This window comes from Panulirus ornatus, chromosome 11 (assembly GCF_036320965.1).
Source record: "Panulirus ornatus isolate Po-2019 chromosome 11, ASM3632096v1, whole genome shotgun sequence".
In the NCBI taxonomy this organism is placed as follows: domain Eukaryota; kingdom Metazoa; phylum Arthropoda; class Malacostraca; order Decapoda; family Palinuridae; genus Panulirus; species Panulirus ornatus.
The window spans coordinates 44,282,356-44,299,421 of NC_092234.1; the positions used below are offsets into that span (position 1 = coordinate 44,282,356).

General features: G+C 39.4%; 1 protein-coding gene across 2 annotated transcripts in view; it reads left to right on the forward strand.

Annotated features, from left to right (window-relative positions):
* Window positions 1-17,066, forward strand: part of LOC139751448 (uncharacterized) — a 149,817-nt gene that overhangs the window by 52,161 nt on the left and 80,590 nt on the right. For both annotated transcript variants that reach the window (XM_071666865.1, XM_071666864.1), the window contains exons 7-8: window positions 4,018-4,181; window positions 6,055-6,155. In XM_071666865.1, coding sequence (XP_071522966.1) covers window positions 4,018-4,181; window positions 6,055-6,155 — 265 coding nt within the window. The remainder of the gene's footprint in view (window positions 1-4,017; window positions 4,182-6,054; window positions 6,156-17,066) is intronic.

A 17,066-nucleotide genomic window follows, 5' to 3' on the forward strand; every position in this document is an offset into this window, starting at 1 on the left:
GCACGAGATAGTGCTAGGAAAAGACAACATAGGCCACAATCATTCACACTCAGTCTCTAGCTGTCATGTATAATGCACCGAAACCACAGAGACTGAGTGTGAACGAATGTGGCCTTTATTGTCTTTTCCTAGTGCTACCTCGTGCACATTTGGGGGGGAGGGGGTTGTCATTTCATGTGTGGTGGGGTGGCAACGGGAATGAATAAGGGTAGACTGTATGAATTATGCACATGTGTATATAAGTACACATGTGTGTGTGTGTATATATATGTATACATTGAGATGTATAGGTATGTATATGTGCGTGTGTGGACGTGTATGTATATACACGTGTATGTGGGTATCAAAACCAGTCATTCAAAACCAGATTGATATTGAGAAGGCTGAAAAAAATAAGGCTAGACTTGAAAACTCCAGAGAGCCTATGTTTGGGGATGATTGTGGGAACTTATGAAGAGCAAGATCAGAGGTAACACAACTAGAGCTAGAGATAAGAAAGCTGGGGAAGCATTTCAAAAATCATGAAAGGAGTTATAAGACTAGAGAGGAACAGAAACATAGTTTCTGGGATGGGGTTCAGGAGATACCAAATCAGAAGAAAGAAGATGAAGCCATTGAAAAGGAGACAAAGTCTGATGAGTGTTCTCTGGATGTACAAGAGGCTATATAATCAAAGGAAAAATCTATTGACAATAATGGTTAAGGAATATCAGGAGCATTACCTGGAGCCTTTCGGTAGAAGTGTCATGATCCCAACTGCCCTCGGCTATGGTGGGTCTTGACCCCTTAACAAATGAGCCCAGGCTTATGTTGTGAGATAACTGTTTTGGTTGATACACTAGGCTATGTAGATGCTGCTATCTCCTGGTAAAAGTTGAGAGTGACATCTCTAAAGACCAAACCCAAATTTGTGCTTATCGCATTTCAATGGATAGATAGGTCAGGATCACTAATACACATGAAACAACCAACAGAACAATATATTGCAAGAAATCACAAAATACAAATTATGATCTGAACACAAGATGGATGACAACAATAAGGGCTAATACAACCTGATTATACAGAGAAACCAGTGCGCACGTCTCGTCACCCAGCAAGCAATGAGCAGAGAGAGCTAATCTGCATTTCAACAGTATAGCTCCAGCTCCCGAGATTATTTTTAACATAACAGGCACTTTTTTATACAGAAAGTAATGATTATAATTTTTACAATACTTTAATAATGATTTATATAACCAAATAAGTCAGGGAAGGAGACTTGTGTGAGGAAGTACCAGGAGAGACTGAGTACAGAATGGAAAAAGGTGAGAACAATGGAAGTAAGGGGAGTGGGGGAGGAATGGGATGTATTTAGGGAATCAGTGATGGATTGTGCAAAAGATGCTTGTGGCATGAGAAGAGTGGGAGGTGGGTTGATTAGAAAGGGTAGTGAGTGGTGGGATGAAGAAGTAAGAGTATTAGTGAAAGAGAAGAGAGAGGCATTTGGACGATTTTTGCAGGGAAAAAATGCAATTGAGTGGGAGACGTATAAAAGAAAGAGACAGGAGGTCAAGAGAAAGGTGCAAGAGGTGAAAAAAAGGGCAAATGAGAGTTGGGATGAGAGAGTATCATTAAATTTTAGGGAGAATAAAAAGATGTTCTGGAAGGAGGTAAATAAAGTGCGTAAGACAAGGGAGCAAATGGGAACTTCAGTGAAGGGCGCAAATGGGGAGGTGATAACAAGTAGTGGTGATGTGAGAAGGAGATGGAGTGAGTATTTTGAAGGTTTGTTGAATGTGTTTGATGATAGAGTGGCAGATATAGGGTGTTTTGGTCGAGGTGGTGTGCAAAGTGAGAGGGTTAGGGAAAATGATTTGGTAAACAGAGAAGAGGTAGTAAAAGCTTTGCGGAAGATGAAAGCCGGCAAGGCAGCAGGTTTGGATGGTATTGCAGTGGAATTTATTAAAAAAGGGGGTGACTGTATTGTTGACTGGTTGGTAAGGTTATTTAATGTATGTATGACTCATGGTGAGGTGCCTGAGGATTGGCGGAATGCGTGCATAGTGCCATTGTACAAAGGCAAAGGGGATAAGAGTGAGTGCTCAAATTACAGAGGTATAAGTTTGTTGAGTATTCCTGGTAAATTATATGGGAGGGTATTGATTGAGAGGGTGAAGGCATGTACAGAGCATCAGATTGGGGAAGAGCAGTGTGGTTTCAGAAGTGGTAGAGGATGTGTGGATCAGGTGTTTGCTTTGAAGAATGTATGAGAGAAATACTTAGAAAAGCAAATGGATTTGTATGTAGCATTTATGGATCTGGAGAAGGCATATGATAGAGTTGATAGAGATGCTCTGTGGAAGGTATTAAGAATATATGGTGTGGGAGGCAAGTTGTTAGAAGCAGTGAAAAGTTTTTATCGAGGATGTAAGGCATGTGTACATGTAGGAAGAGAGGAAAGTGATTGGTTCTCAGTGAATGTAGGTTTGCGGCAGGGGTGTGTGATGTCTCCATGGTTGTTTAATTTGTTTATGGATGGGGTTGTTAGGGAGGTGAATGCAAGAGTTTTGGAAAGAGGGGCAAGTATGAAATCTGTTGCGGATGAGAGAGCTTGGGAAGTGAGTCAGTTGTTGTTCGCTGATGATACAGCACTGGTGGCTGATTCATGTGAGAAACTGCAGAAGCTGGTGACTGAGTTTGGTAAAGTGTGTGAAAGAAGAAAGTTAAGAGTAAATGTGAATAAGAGCAAGGTTATTAGGTACAGTAGGGTTGAGGGTCAAGTCAATTGGGAGGTGAGTTTGAATGGAGAAAAACTGGAGGAAGTGAAGTGTTTTAGATATCTGGGAGTGGATCTGGCAGCGGATGGAACCATGGAAGCGGAAGTGGATCATAGGGTGGGGGAGGGGGCGAAAATTCTGGGAGCCTTGAAGAATGTGTGGAAGTCGAGAACATTATCTCGGAAAGCAAAAATGGGTATGTTTGAAGGAATAGTGGTTCCAACAATGTTGTATGGTTGCGAGGCGTGGGCTATAGATAGAGTTGTGCGCAGGAGGATGGATGTGCTGGAAATGAGATGTTTGAGGACAATGTGTGGTGTGAGGTGGTTTGATCGAGTAAGTAACGTAAGGGTAAGAGAGATGTGTGGAAATAAAAAGAGTGTGGTTGAGAGAGCAGAAGAGGGTGTTTTGAAATGGTTTGGGCACATGGAGAGAATGAGTGAGGAAAGATTGACCAAGAGGATATATGTGTCGGAGGTGGAGGGAACGAGGAGAAGAGGGAGACCAAATTGGAGGTGGAAAGATGGAGTGAAAAAGATTTTGTGTGATCGGGGCCTGAACATGCAGGAGGGTGAAAGGAGGGCAAAGAATAGAGTGAATTGGAGCGATGTGGTATACCGGGGTTGACGTGCTGTCAGTGGATTGAATCAAGGCATGTGTATGGGGGTGGGTTGGGCCATTTCTTTCGTCTGTTTCCTTGCGCTACCTCGCAAACGCGGGAGACAGCGACAAAGCAAAAAAAAAAAAAAAAAAGTTTGTTTAAATGTTTCTGCTATTGGCAAAATATATATACATCTTCTGAAATATATATCTTTACAGATGATACTCATAGAGTATATGCTAATGATATAATTAGTATAACGGTTAACATGTATAATTATTCCATCTCTGCATAAGGCAGAAAAAATTATGATAAAACAAGTCTGAAGGCAGAACAGTCCACTGTTAGCAATAGTGATGATGGTATAGTGATTTATCTGTAGACTTCACATGGCTAAATTTACTTCTGTATTTATTGCTCATTCTGTAGGATTTTTTTTTCATACAACTTGAAGAAAAAAAAAGTCATGCAGGAGTGGACAAAAAAAATTCAATATTTAGAGGGGTTTAGAGGTCAATTAGTTCACATGTAGTTTTACCTATTGTGTTTGCTATTTTGTTTATCCTTATTCTTATATGTCAGGTATCAGTAATTTTTTTCATACATTACTTTATCTGTTTACACTTTAGTAATTCAATATGATGATCCTTTTTACAGCTGCATGGTATGAATAATAGTTCATTCTGTGTAGATGCTGTAGATTGTAGCATCAGTAACTGGATGCGCTATGTGAATTGCCCCAGGAATGAGAGGGAAGCAAACTTGGCTGCCTTCCAGTACAGGGGGCAGATATACTACAAAACTCTGGAAGAGATTAAAAGGTATGTGAGTGACTCCCCTGTCCTCGGTTACGTCTGTGCTTGACAACTAACTGGAGATTTATACCTTGATGTGTCTTAACATGAGTCAGCATAGTTACCAAGAAATTGAAAATGAACCCAATTTCTTTGAATATTGATACCTATTGAATCAACATTCATTAATTTCTGAAACCTCTTTCTTCCTAGTAAATAGCATCATTGTGACACCAGCTTTTAAGCATTTTCATAATAAGGCTGATACAAAGGGAGAAGCACAAACTAATAAAGAATTTACATAATGGAGGGAAGCAAGGAAAACACATTATTGATGATGAATTTTTTTAAAATGATAAGAAAATGCTCTGTTGGAAAAGCAACATGGAAAGAGAATATAGAAGCATAATCAAAGGTAAAATTGAGAAGTTCACAAAACTCGTAAGTGACTGTCATGTTGCAAGGGTGCTAGGTTGTTAAACTGATGATGGTGTTATGGCTTATATCACTGGAAGTACACTTTCATCAAAGAATTACTCCAAAGGAATTCACATTTTTCTGCTACTAAATGTAGCACAGCCTTGTGTTGCAGGAGCTTCTAGAAAGGCATCCTGGTTAACACCAGGACTTTATGAAATTAGTCCTGGGGTAATTATGAATAAGTAAATTTCTGATTAAAGTATAGTAGTAAATATTATCAAAGATAGATGGTAAAAACAAAGAAAAAGATTTTGACCAAAGAATCAGTCCTTCATGTTGATTACAAACCATTCTTTTCTTAAACATTCTAAAGAGCAAAGAGAATATATGTGATAAATTATTGGAAAAAATTTGGAACTTACTGCCAAATGAAAGTAGAGTATGCAACATGTGGTTTAGTGTACAGAGAAAATAATTCTCTTGGTAAGATATTTGTGGTGGAAGTGGAATGAGGTGATAATGGTGTAATACTCACAGAGAAGCTAAATGGAAGTTACCATGTTTGCCATGTTGTTAGCTAATTCAGAGGAAGAGCTGGATAAAACCTAGTCCTTGTTATCTGTTGATTCATGTATCTAGTGTTCATGACAAAATAAAACAAAAGAGGGAAAAAAAATAATTGAGAAATAGCATAGAATCAACATAAGTAAGCATAGATGAAGATTTTGGAAGAAAGTAAGTGAAAAGTTTCGGGATGATATGAAACTATAGTGGAAGGTGATAAAGGAATGAGGTGGATGTAAGAATGGTAATGTTGATGTGAGAAGTAAGGAAGGGGAACTGCTGAATCAAAAGGAGGAAGTATGGAGGATGGAAGGAAGAGGATACAAGTGCAGAGGCCTATAGCAAAAAAGGGAGGTAGGAAGGGGCAATAATGAGGCTGAAGGTAGGAAAGGCACCTGGAGTGAATAGAGTTATGGATGAAATGTTGAAGTATGGAGGAGAAAGTGTGATATAGTGGATGCATCTTATATGTAATTTAGCATGGAAACAGAAGGCTGTGCCTAAGGAGTGGGTATTATTATTCCTTTAATCAAAGGAAAAGGTACTAAGGATGTATTTACTCGATTGGGTGGCCGAGCAAAAACGATGTGTTACCCTCCATTGTTTTGATGGTTACTGACTGTGTGACTGAATAAACTTTATTACTACTGTATGCCATCAAGGCAGTATTGCTCTTTGAAAAATTGTTGCATAAATTTCTATTATTTATTTATCCTTAGGCACTTGGGCACTTCAAATCCAAGAAATCATATATGACATGGCTGCAGTGAATAAATAGAGAAGTGAAATATCATATTTGACTTATCTGCAGAAAGGGTTAAAATTTCTAAATTTCTGTCTGTGGTAGAAATGACTGCATAAACATGAGAGCTTCCTGTATATCTGAAATATTACATGGATGAATTTTTTGTTTCAGCGGCACTGAATTAGTGGTTTGGTATGGTGATGACTATGGCTTAGAACTTAGCTTGTTACAAGAAACTTGTGAAGGAGAATCACCAAGGAAGGCAGTGGAAGGTATGCATTTTCTTCTGTTCATGTAGATACTTGAGGATGGTTCATACCAGTCTAAATGCATGATGATATTAGACATATTTTAAAAATCATCCAGAGGAAGATTGTAAAATTCAGTTCACTGTTTGTGGACTCTGCCTGCTTGAAGTTGCACTGTGAATGAAAAGTTACCATTAGCAGGGCAGTATCCATGGGAGTACAGTCTCATCTAATAACCTTGCACTCCAAGGGAGTCTGTACTTCCCTGCTACTGAAAGGTGTGCAGCTCTAAGCTGCTGGATCCTATAGAAAGGTCTTGGATAAGACCAGGATGCTTTCATAGAAACTTGTCATGGGGTAATCATTAAGAAATAAACTTTGGTCATGGAATTGATTTCCAGTTGCATTCCTAAGGAGTGTGAATTCTTCAGTAGAATATGAAGATGATACTTGGTCCTTATTTACTACTTTTTGTCAGGGTAAAACCATAAAATTTCCTTATCCAGATTTTTTTTTTATAAAAACAACACGATAGTGGAGAAAAAAATGTATGAAGAAAAATTGAAATATAGTATTTATGTTCTGATTCATGTGGGATGGCATAAGCCTCCTTAAGTGTAAATTTCTTGCTCCTTAGATTCATCATGATGAATTAATTGTAAAGGGCATGAAGGAAAATCAGAAGTGTTGGATTTGAAGGGATACAAAAGAGCCCCATGTTGCCATCTTATTTGTGCTTTTCCAAAAGAAGGAACACAGATGGGGATCAAGTGAGGATTTTTTCCTTTAATGCTCAGTCATCTGTTCTTGAACGTAGTACTACCTTGCTAATGCAGGAGATGGCGAATATGCATGAAAAAATGTATTATGTTACATAACAAGCGTTCATAACAATGATCAGACTATGAAGGATGAAAAAAGTACCAGATTTAGGACACAAAGCACGCCTGCATTTACAGTTCATAAGCATTCATCTTAAACATCGATATTATCAATATACATCTGAGTAATTAGCAGCAGAGGGTATGATTGGAGTACGTGGGGTATTCAGAATTATGGATAGAAATGGTGAAGAGCTTGTGGAGTTGTGTGCTGAAAAAGGACTGGTGATTGGGAATACCTGCTTTGAAAAGAGGGACATACACAAGTGTAATTATGTGAGTAGGAAAGACAGTAAGCAATATTGAAATATCTATTAACTGATAGGCTTATAAAAGAAAGACTTTTGGATGTAAATATACTGAGAAGGGCAACTGGTTGGATGTAGGATCATGATCTTGTGAAGTTGAGGTTGAAGAGTTGTAAAAGTTTTCAAAAAAAGAGGAAACAGTATCAATTAGAAGAGAGTGTGAGAGTAAGTGAGCTTGGAAAAGAGACTTGTTTGAAGAAATACTTGGAGAAATCATTGAGTGTAGAAAGGCAAAAGGTGAGAGTAATTGAAGCAAGTGGAGTGGATAAGGAATGGGAGGCATTTGGGGAAGCAGTGGTGGCATGTGCAAGAGATGCATATGGCATATGAAAGGTGGGAGGTGGGCAGATTGGAAAGGAATGAAGAAGTAAAGTTACTAGTGAAAGAGAAAAGAGAGGTATTTAGGCAGTACTTGCAAGGAATGGCTGTAAATAACTGGATGATGTGTAATTGACAGTGGCAGGAGGTCAGGAGGGAATTGCAGGGCTTGAAAAAGAGGGCAAATGAGAGTTGGGTGAGAGAATATCATTAAACTTTAGGAAGAATAAAGAGATGCATTGGAAGGAGGTAAATAATGTGTGGAAGATAAGAGAACAAATGTGCATATTATTGGGGATGTACAAAAGAAAGTGGCTGGAGGTCAAGAAGAAGGTGCAGGGGTTAAAAAGAGGGAAAATGGGAGTTGGCTTGAGTGTGTATCAGTAAATTATAGGGAGAATGAGATGTTTTGGGAGGAAGCTAATGATATGTGAAAAACAAGAAAACAAATAGGGACATCAGTAAAGGCAACAAAAGGGGAAGGGGCAACAGAGAGTGATGAAGTGAGGAGGAGATGGAGTGAGTATTTTCAGTGAGTGTGTTTGATGAGAGGGTGACAGATGTAGGGGTGTTTAGGTCGAAGGGGTATGCGATGTGAGAGAGCCATTGCGAGTAATTTGGTGAAGAGAGAAGTGCTGAAAGCTCTAAGTAAGATGAAATGTGGCAGGAGTAGATGGTATTGCACTTGGATTTAGTAAAAAAGGTAGTGACTGTGTTGTTGATTGGTTAATTAATTAGGATTTGTAATGTATGTATGTATCATGGTAAATTGTCTGAGAATTAGCAGAATGCATGAATAGTGTCACTGCATAAAGGCAAGGAGGATAAATGTGAGTGTTCAAAGTGCAGAGGTATGAGTTTGTTGAGTATACCTGGTAATTTGCATGGAAGGGTTGTGATTGAAAGGTTGAAGGCATGTACAGAGTATCAGATTGGGAATAAGCAGTATTTCAGAAATGATGGAGGATGTGTGGATCAGGTGTTTGCTTTAAAGAATGTGTATGAGAAAACTGAGAGAAACAGATAGATTTGTATGTGGCATTTATGGATTTGGGGAAAGTATATGCTTAGGTTGATAGGGATGCCTTGTGGAAAGTCTTAAGAATATACAGTGTGGGAAAAAACCTGCTAGGAGCAGTGAGAAGTTTTTATCAAGGATGTAAGGCACGTGTGCAAGTAGGAAGAGAGGAGGCTGAATGGTTTCAAGTGAAGATTAGTCTACATCAGGGGTGTATGATGTCACCATGATTGTTTGACTTGTTTATGGATGGGATGGTGGAGAGGTAATTGTGAGAGTCTTGCGGTGAGTAGCGATTATGCAGTGTGCAGGGAATGAGAGGGCCTGGAAAGAGAGTTAGTTGTTGTTTGCTGATGATGCAGCACTGGTGGCAGACATGAGTAAGAAACTGCAGAAGTTGGTGACTGAGTTTAGAAGTGTGTGAAAGGAGGAAATTGAGACTGGATGTGAATAAAAGCAAGGTTATTAGGTTTAGCAAAGTTGAGGGAGTTAGCTGGAGTGTGAGCTTGAATGGAGAAGACTTGGAGGAAGTGAAGTGTTTTAGATACGTGGAAATGGACATGGCAGAGTGGAACCATGGAAGTGACTCATCTGGTAGTTAAGGGTGTGAAGGTTCTTGGAATGCTGAAGAATATGGTTATCTAGGAGGGCAAAAATGTGTATGTTTGAAGGTACAGTATTTACAATGATGTTGTATGGATGTGAGGCATGGACTATAGATAAGGCTGTTTGGAGAAGGGTGGAGTTCCCCATTTATGGAGAATCTTTTACCTTGGTCACCTCCTTGAGGGAGTTCCCAAAGGAAACAGGCATCAAAGATATAGATAGATAGACAGATAGAGGAAGATGGTTGTATTGGAATTGAAATGTTTGGGACAGTATGTGGTGTGAGGTGGTTTGACAGTAAGTTAATGAAAGGGTAAAAGAGGTGTGTGGTAAAAAATAAAGTATGGTTAAGGGAACTAGAGGGGGGTGTGCTGAAATGGTTTGGACATAAGGAGAGTGAGGAAAGGTATACAAAGAGAATGTATTTGTTAGAGGTGGAGGGAACAAGCAGAATGGGGTGACCAAAGTGGAGATGGAAGGATGGAGTGAAAAAAGATTTTGAGAGATTGGGCTTGAACATGCTAGAGGGTGAAAGGTTTGCACAGAATAGAGTAAATTGGAATGATGTGGTATGCAGGGGTCAATGTGCTGTAGGTGGACTGAACTAGGACATGTGAAGTGTCTGGGGTAGACAATGGAAAAGTCTGTTAGGCCTGGTTGTGGATAGAAAGCTATGGTTTCAGTGCATTACACATTACAGGTGGAGAATAGATCAATTGCGATATTCACCTCTGCAGGGTTCTTGAGTTTATAAAATGTTTTGGTTATTATTGGACTGATATTTTTGTCTTGGTATGGTCAAAGTATTAGTAGGGTGGACTCAATTGGTTGATAATGAAAAAGTACAGCTAGCAAATAACGCTGCTGCTACTGGCTGTACTTTTCATGAATTATACCACTACCACCATTATTTTTTTGGATAAGTACCGCCACTGCTACCGCTGGTTCTTTAAAAGTATTACTTGCCCACCTTTGCATTTACAAGGTTACCAGTACCACTTTCCTCCCCTTTCACAGTTACAATTAAATTACAATTACTTGATCACTGGTTACAATCAGTTACAGTTAATTACTAAAATTTTATTATTACAATTACAATATTTCTGTAATTGATTACATTTCAATTGAATTACAATTGCAGTTACTCCAACCATAGTTATCTTTGTGTACATGATGTAAGAACCTTTGAAGCAAATGAAACTGAATTCTACTCAAAAATCCTTGTTGAACATATGTGTTTGAATCAGAGGGTTATTCAGCCAATATTCTTTAAGGTAATGTTTATTCAGATTTGGCGTCAACACTAATGTAAGAAAAATAATTATTTCATTGTGACTGTGTCATTTCTTTTAATTGTTTCTGTTGTTACTTTATGTATTTTTTTTCAGCAGGCATTGCAATGAATAATCTTTCCAACTTTTGTGCAAGACAATTTTTGTCTATCTGTGTGACATGTTCTCGCATACTATGCCTGATGCTAATTCTGTGTCTTCTGTGCTGAGATAATTTCAAACAAAAAATTACTCTTTATTCCATTGCTTATTTGCTCAAACATCCAGAGAGAGAAAGAATGAAGATTGGTGGCTACAACAAGATTTTTGAGTAATACTGTTCTTCTTGGTTGCTACTCCTTTTCTTACTAGTCTGTTTGTGGTCTGTCCAGGATTGACCTCAGCCATGATTTTTATCTTCTTTTTAATCTTTATGTAGTCACTACATATACTAAACGTTACTTATTTCTCCAGGCATTACAATAAGTAGTGTTTCAGGCAGTTCTGCCTGGCATTCATATAATGTTTTATTCTGTGATAACTTTTCAGTGCTGGCATGTGTAAGAGAAGTGTGTAGCATGCAAATGGTATGAGGTGGGCAGGTGAGAAAGGCCATTGAATGGTAGGATGTCAAAGTAACATTGCTGGTGATAGAGAAAACAGAGATGTATTGGTGGTACTCATTGATAAGGAATGAGAATGATATACAAGAGAAAAAAGTAAGAAGTCAAAAGGAACGTACAGGGGTTGAAAAGAAGGACAAAGGAGAATTGGGACGAGTGAGTATCTGCAAACCTCAGAGAGATGTTTTTGAAGGAGGCTGATAGTGTGAGAGAAGTAAGAGAGCAAATGGCAACATCAGTGAAGGGGGCAAATGGGTAAGTGGTAACAGGTAGTGTTGAGGTGAAGAGGGGATGGAGTATTTTGAAGGATTATTTGATATGTTTGATGATAGGGTGGCAGATCAAGAGTGTTTGGGATTGGGAGGTATGTGAAGTGCTAAAAACATGGAAAGTGGTTTTGTGAAGAGAGAAGAGATGGAGAAAGCCTTTTATAAAATGATGGCTGGATTGGATGGTATTGCAGTTGAAATTCTGAAGAAACCGGGCAAGTGCATAGTTGATTAGTTAGTTAGGATTTTCATTGTGTGTATGGGTCATGGTGGGGTGCCTTAGGATTGGTGGAATGCATATTAAGTGCCATTGTAAAAAGGGTAGGGGACAAAAATGAATGTTTGAATTACACAAGTATAAGTTTTTTTTAGTGTTCCTGGTTAGTTGTCTAGGAGAATGGTGATTGAGAGGATGAAAGCACATTTGAAGCATCAGACTGTGGAAGAGTGTTGTGGTTTCATGAGTGGCAAAGGATGTGTGGCTCAGATGTTTGCTTTGAATGATGTGTGTAAGAAATATTTAAAGAAACAAAAAGATTTTTTGTGGAATTTATGGATCTGAAGAAATCATAGGATGGGGTTGATAGAGATGCCTTGTGGAAGGTCTTACAAGTATATGGTATAGGTGGAAAACTATTAGAAGCAGTGAGAAGTTTTTAACAAGAGAATAAGGCATATATATATAAGTTGGTAGAGAGGAAGGTAAATGGTTCCAGGTGAAGGTGGATTTACAGCAGCTATGTTTGATGCCACCATGTTTGATTAATTTGTTAATGGATTGGGTGGAGAGGAAGGTAAATGTAACTTTCATAGAGAGAGGGCAAGTAAGTCAGTTGTTGTTTGCTGATGACACAGGACTAATGGCAGATTTGAGGAAAATGTTTAGAAATTGGTATCTGTGTTTTGAAGAGTGCATGAAAAGAAGTTGAGAGTAAATGTGAATAAAATCAGGGTTATTACATTTAGCAGTGCAGAGGAACAGGTAAGTTGTGATTGTGAGTTTGAATGGAGAAAATTATGAAGAAGTGAAATGTTTTGGATACCTGGGAGTGGACATATTAGCAAATATAACCAAGGAAGCAGAAATGAGTCCTAGGATGATTTAGAGGCCAAAGTTTCTGAAGGCACTATGGAATGTGTAGAAAAAGAGGTCGTTATCTGGGAGGGCAAAAATAGGTATTATGTTTTGTGGATGTGAGGCATGGATTATAGATAAGAATGTGTGGAGGAGATTGGATGTCTTGGAAGTCTTGAGGATATTATGTGGTGTGAAGTATGTAATGTAAGGGTAACATGAGGGGAAGAGAAAGGTGTGGTAATAAGAAGAGTGTGGATGAGAGAACTGAAGAGGGTTTGCTGAAATGGTATGGACTTATGGAGATAATTAGTGAAAAGAGTTTGACAAAAAGGATTCATGTGTCAGAAGTGGAGAAACAAGGAGTGGAAAATGAAATAGGAGACAAATGTGGAGTGAACAAGTAAATCAGTGCTTGAGGCCTGAATATGCAGGAGGGTGAAAGGCATGCATGGAATAGAGTCACTTGGAATTATGAGGTATACAGAGGGCAATGTGATGACAGTAAACTGAATTGGGGAGTATAAGGCAGCCAAAGGCAGCCACAGACAGGTTTTGGGGGTTGGTTATTGGTAGGGGGCTGTGGTTTCAGTGTAGTACACAGGACTAATGCAGGAAATGGCAAATAAGTATAAAAAAATATTTTTAATCTTTTTCCAGGACTCTTGTCATTTGAAAATGTTGTATCTTCCATGTTGTGATGCTTCCAGATTTAAGAAGTTAATATTTATGTATTCTGTTTGTTGTCACACATGATATGTATATCTCTCTTCTCTCTAAACTGTATAAATCATGTTCTTTCAGAATCTCATGATAATGCATCTGTGTGTGTGTGTGTGTGTGTGTGTGTGTGTGTGTGTGTGTGTGTGTGTGTGAGAGAGAGAGAGAGAGAGAGAGAGAGAGAGAGAGAGAGAGAGAGAGAGAGAGAGAGAGAGAGAGAGAGAGATTCAAAAAGTGTCAGAATTAGATCAAACAGTTAGTACACCCATCCCCTGCATACTGGGTTAAATGTGTTCATAACTTGATTGTTAGGTGTAATTCTGGTAACTGAAGCCTGTTCTCTCATTCATTTTCATGATGTAAATGGAGATAAAACCTTACAGAAAACATTTTGGCTTCAAGACAATGAAAAGAAACTGAAAAATTCAGAAAACTTTGTATTTCTAATTTCACATGTGATATGAATTAGATTTTAGATAAAATATTCACACAATACAAAAAACAAAACACGACAGTAAAGGGTAAGGAAAATACTTTCTCCCCTATCCCTGGGGATAGGGGAGAAAGAATACTTCCCACGCATTCCCTGCGTGCCGTAGAAGGTGACTAAAGGGGACGGAAGCGGGGGGCTAGAAACCCTCCCCTCCTTGTATCTTAACTTTCTAAAAAGGGAAACAGAAGTAGTCATGCAGGGAGTGCTCATCCTCCTTGAAGGCTCAGATTGGGGTGTCTAAATGTGTGTGGATGTAACCAAGATGAGAAAAAAGGAGAGATAGGTAGTATGTTTGAGGAAAGGAGCCCGGATGTTTTGGTTCTGAGTGAAATGAAGCTCAAGGGTAAAGGGGAAGAGTGATTTGGGAATGTTTTGGGAGTAAAGTCAGGGGTTGGTGAGAGGACAAGAGCAAAGGAAGGAGCAGCATTACTCCTGAAACAGGAGTTGTGGGAGTATGCAATAGAGTGTAAGAAAGTAAACTCTAGATTGATATGGGTAAAACTGAAAGTAGATGGAGAGAGATGGGTGATTATTGGTGCCTATGCTCCTGGGCATGAGATGAAAGATCCTGAGAGCAGCTGAGTGAGCGTGTTAGCAGTTTTGATGCATGAGACTGGGTTATATGGGTGATTTGAATGCAAAGGTGAGTAATGTGGCAGATGAGGGAATAATTGGTGTACATGGGGTGTTCAGTGTTGTAAATGGAAATGGTGAAGAGCTTGTAGATCTGTGTGCTGAAAAAGGACTGGTGATTGGGAAAAATTAGTTTAGAAAGAGAGATATACATAAGTATTTGTATGTAAGTAGGAGAGATGGCCAGAGAATGTTATTGGATTACGTGTTAATTGATAGGTGCTTGAAAGAGAGACTTTTGGATGTTAATGTGCTGAGATGTGTAACTGGAAGGATGTCTGATCATTATCTTGTAGAGGCGAAGGTGAAGATTTGTAGAGGTTTTCAGAAAAGAAAGTAGTAAGTGAGCTTGGGAAGGAGACTTGCGTGAGGAAGTACCAGGAGAGACTGAGTACAGAATGGAAAAAGGTGAGAGCAAAGTATGTAAGGGGAGTGGGGGAGAAATAGGATGTATTTAGGGAAGCAGTGATGGCTTAAGCAAAAGATGCTTGTGGCATGAGAAACGTGGGAGGTGGGCAGATTAGAAAGGGTAGTGAGTGGTGGGATGAAGAAGTAAGATTATTAGTGAAAGAGAAGAGAGAGGCATTTGGACAATTTCTGCAGGGAAATAGTGCAAATGACTGGGAGATGTATAAAAGAAAGAGGCAGGAGGTTAAAAGAAAGGTGCAAGAGGTAAAAAAAAAAAAAGGGCAAATGAGAGTTTGGGTGTAAGAGTATCATTAAATTTTAGGGAGAATAAAAAGATGTTTTGGAAGGTAAAAAAAAGTGTGTAAGACAAGATGGGAACATTGGTGAAGGGGGGCAAATGGAGAGGTAATAACAAGTAGTGGTGATGTGAGGAGATGGAATGAGTATTTTGAAGGTTTGTTGAATGTGTTAGATGATAGAGTGGCAGATATAGCATGTTTTGGTCGAGGTGGTGTGTGAAGTGAAAGGGTCAGGGAGAATGGTTTGGTAAACAGAGAAGAGGTAGTGAAAGCTTTGCAGAGGATGAAAGCTGGCAAGGCAGCGGCTTTGGATGGTATTAGAGTGGAATTTATTAAAAAAGTGGGTGACTGTGTTGTTGACTGGTTGGTGAGGATATTAATTGTATGTATGGCTCTTGGTAAAGTACCTGAGGACTGGTGGAATGCTTGCATAATGCCATTGTACAAAGGCAAAGGGGATAAAGGTAAGCGTTCAAATTACAGAGGTATAAGTTTGTTGAGTATTCCTGGGAAATTATATGGGAGGATATTGATTGAAAGGGTGAAGGCATGTACAGAGCATCAGATTGGGGAAGAGCAGTGTGGTTTCAGAAGTGGTAGAAGATGTGTGGATCAGGTGTTAGCTTTGAAGAATGTATGTGAGAAATACTTAGAAAAACAAATGAATTTGTATGTAGCATTTATGGATCTGGAGAAGGCATATGATAGAGTTGACAGAGATGCTCTATGGAAGTTATTAAGAGTATATGGTGTGGGAGGCAAGTTGCTAAAAGCAGTGAAAACTTTTTATCGAGGATGATCCACCATACTATAACCTCTCTTTTTCCCCACATTCATTACTACTGCTCCCCACCTTAATGTAGCCTCCCTCGCTCTCCTCACAAGATACTGTTACTGCTCCATACCTCACTTTAACCTCCCTCCCTCCACTCCACACACTTACTACTGCTCCCAGTTACACTGGCACTTCCCTATCTCCTCCCCTTTCTCCCCACATACATTGCTTTTGTTCCTGACCACACTGTAGCCTTCCTTCCTCCTCCTCACATGCATTGCTGTTGCATCCCACCACATTGGTTGCTCCCTCCTTCTTACCAACACATATTGTTATTAGTCCCCACCATATTTGGTTAAAGGGTTACTTTCCCCTCCCTCTAGCCCACACTCTGTGTTACCACCGTCAGCCACATTACCCCTCTTCTCATCCCCATGTACATTGATATTCCTCCCTGCCGTATTGTAGCATTTCATTTGTTCACCCATTCTTCCTGCACAATGTTGACACTTCCAACCACACTATAGCCATTGTCCCACACGCATTCCTATTGCCCCTAACCACATTGCTGGCTCCCTACCTTCAACCCACACTTAACTCTTCCACTCCTCTCCACTATGTAGCTGCTCACCCTTCCCTCCCCACAGACATCACTAATGCTTCCTGCCACACTGTAGCTTCCTTTCACACACACACACACACACACACACATCACTGCTCCATGCAACTCTAGTGCGCCCCTCCTTTGTCACCTCCCTCTTTCTGTGACTCTGCCCATTGATATGGTACGATCTGCATTGTAGCTTATAGGGTTAAGAAGGATTTTCTTTTATGATGATTCTCTTATTGATAATTAAGAGGATGAGTGAGTCTGGAAAAGGGACCTGTATGTAGAAATACCAAGAGAGGTTAAGGAAAGAATGGCAAAAGGTGAAAGTAAGTGGAACTAACATGGGTGGAAGAAAAGCAGAATATAGGTAGGGAAGCATTGTACATGGCACTAGAGAATGGATGAGTAAATGTGGTCTCTTTTTCGTATGTTCCTGACATTACTTTCTTAACAAGGGAAACGGTGATCAAGTATGGAAACAAAAAGAGGAGACATAGGAAAGCAGTGCTTTAACATGCAGTTGAAGTAAGTGGCATGAGGAAGTATGAGAAAGAGTACCAAGTAGTGGAATGAAGAGATTTGTTCACCAGTGGGAGAGAGGTTTATGGATGATACATGGAAGGAAGGA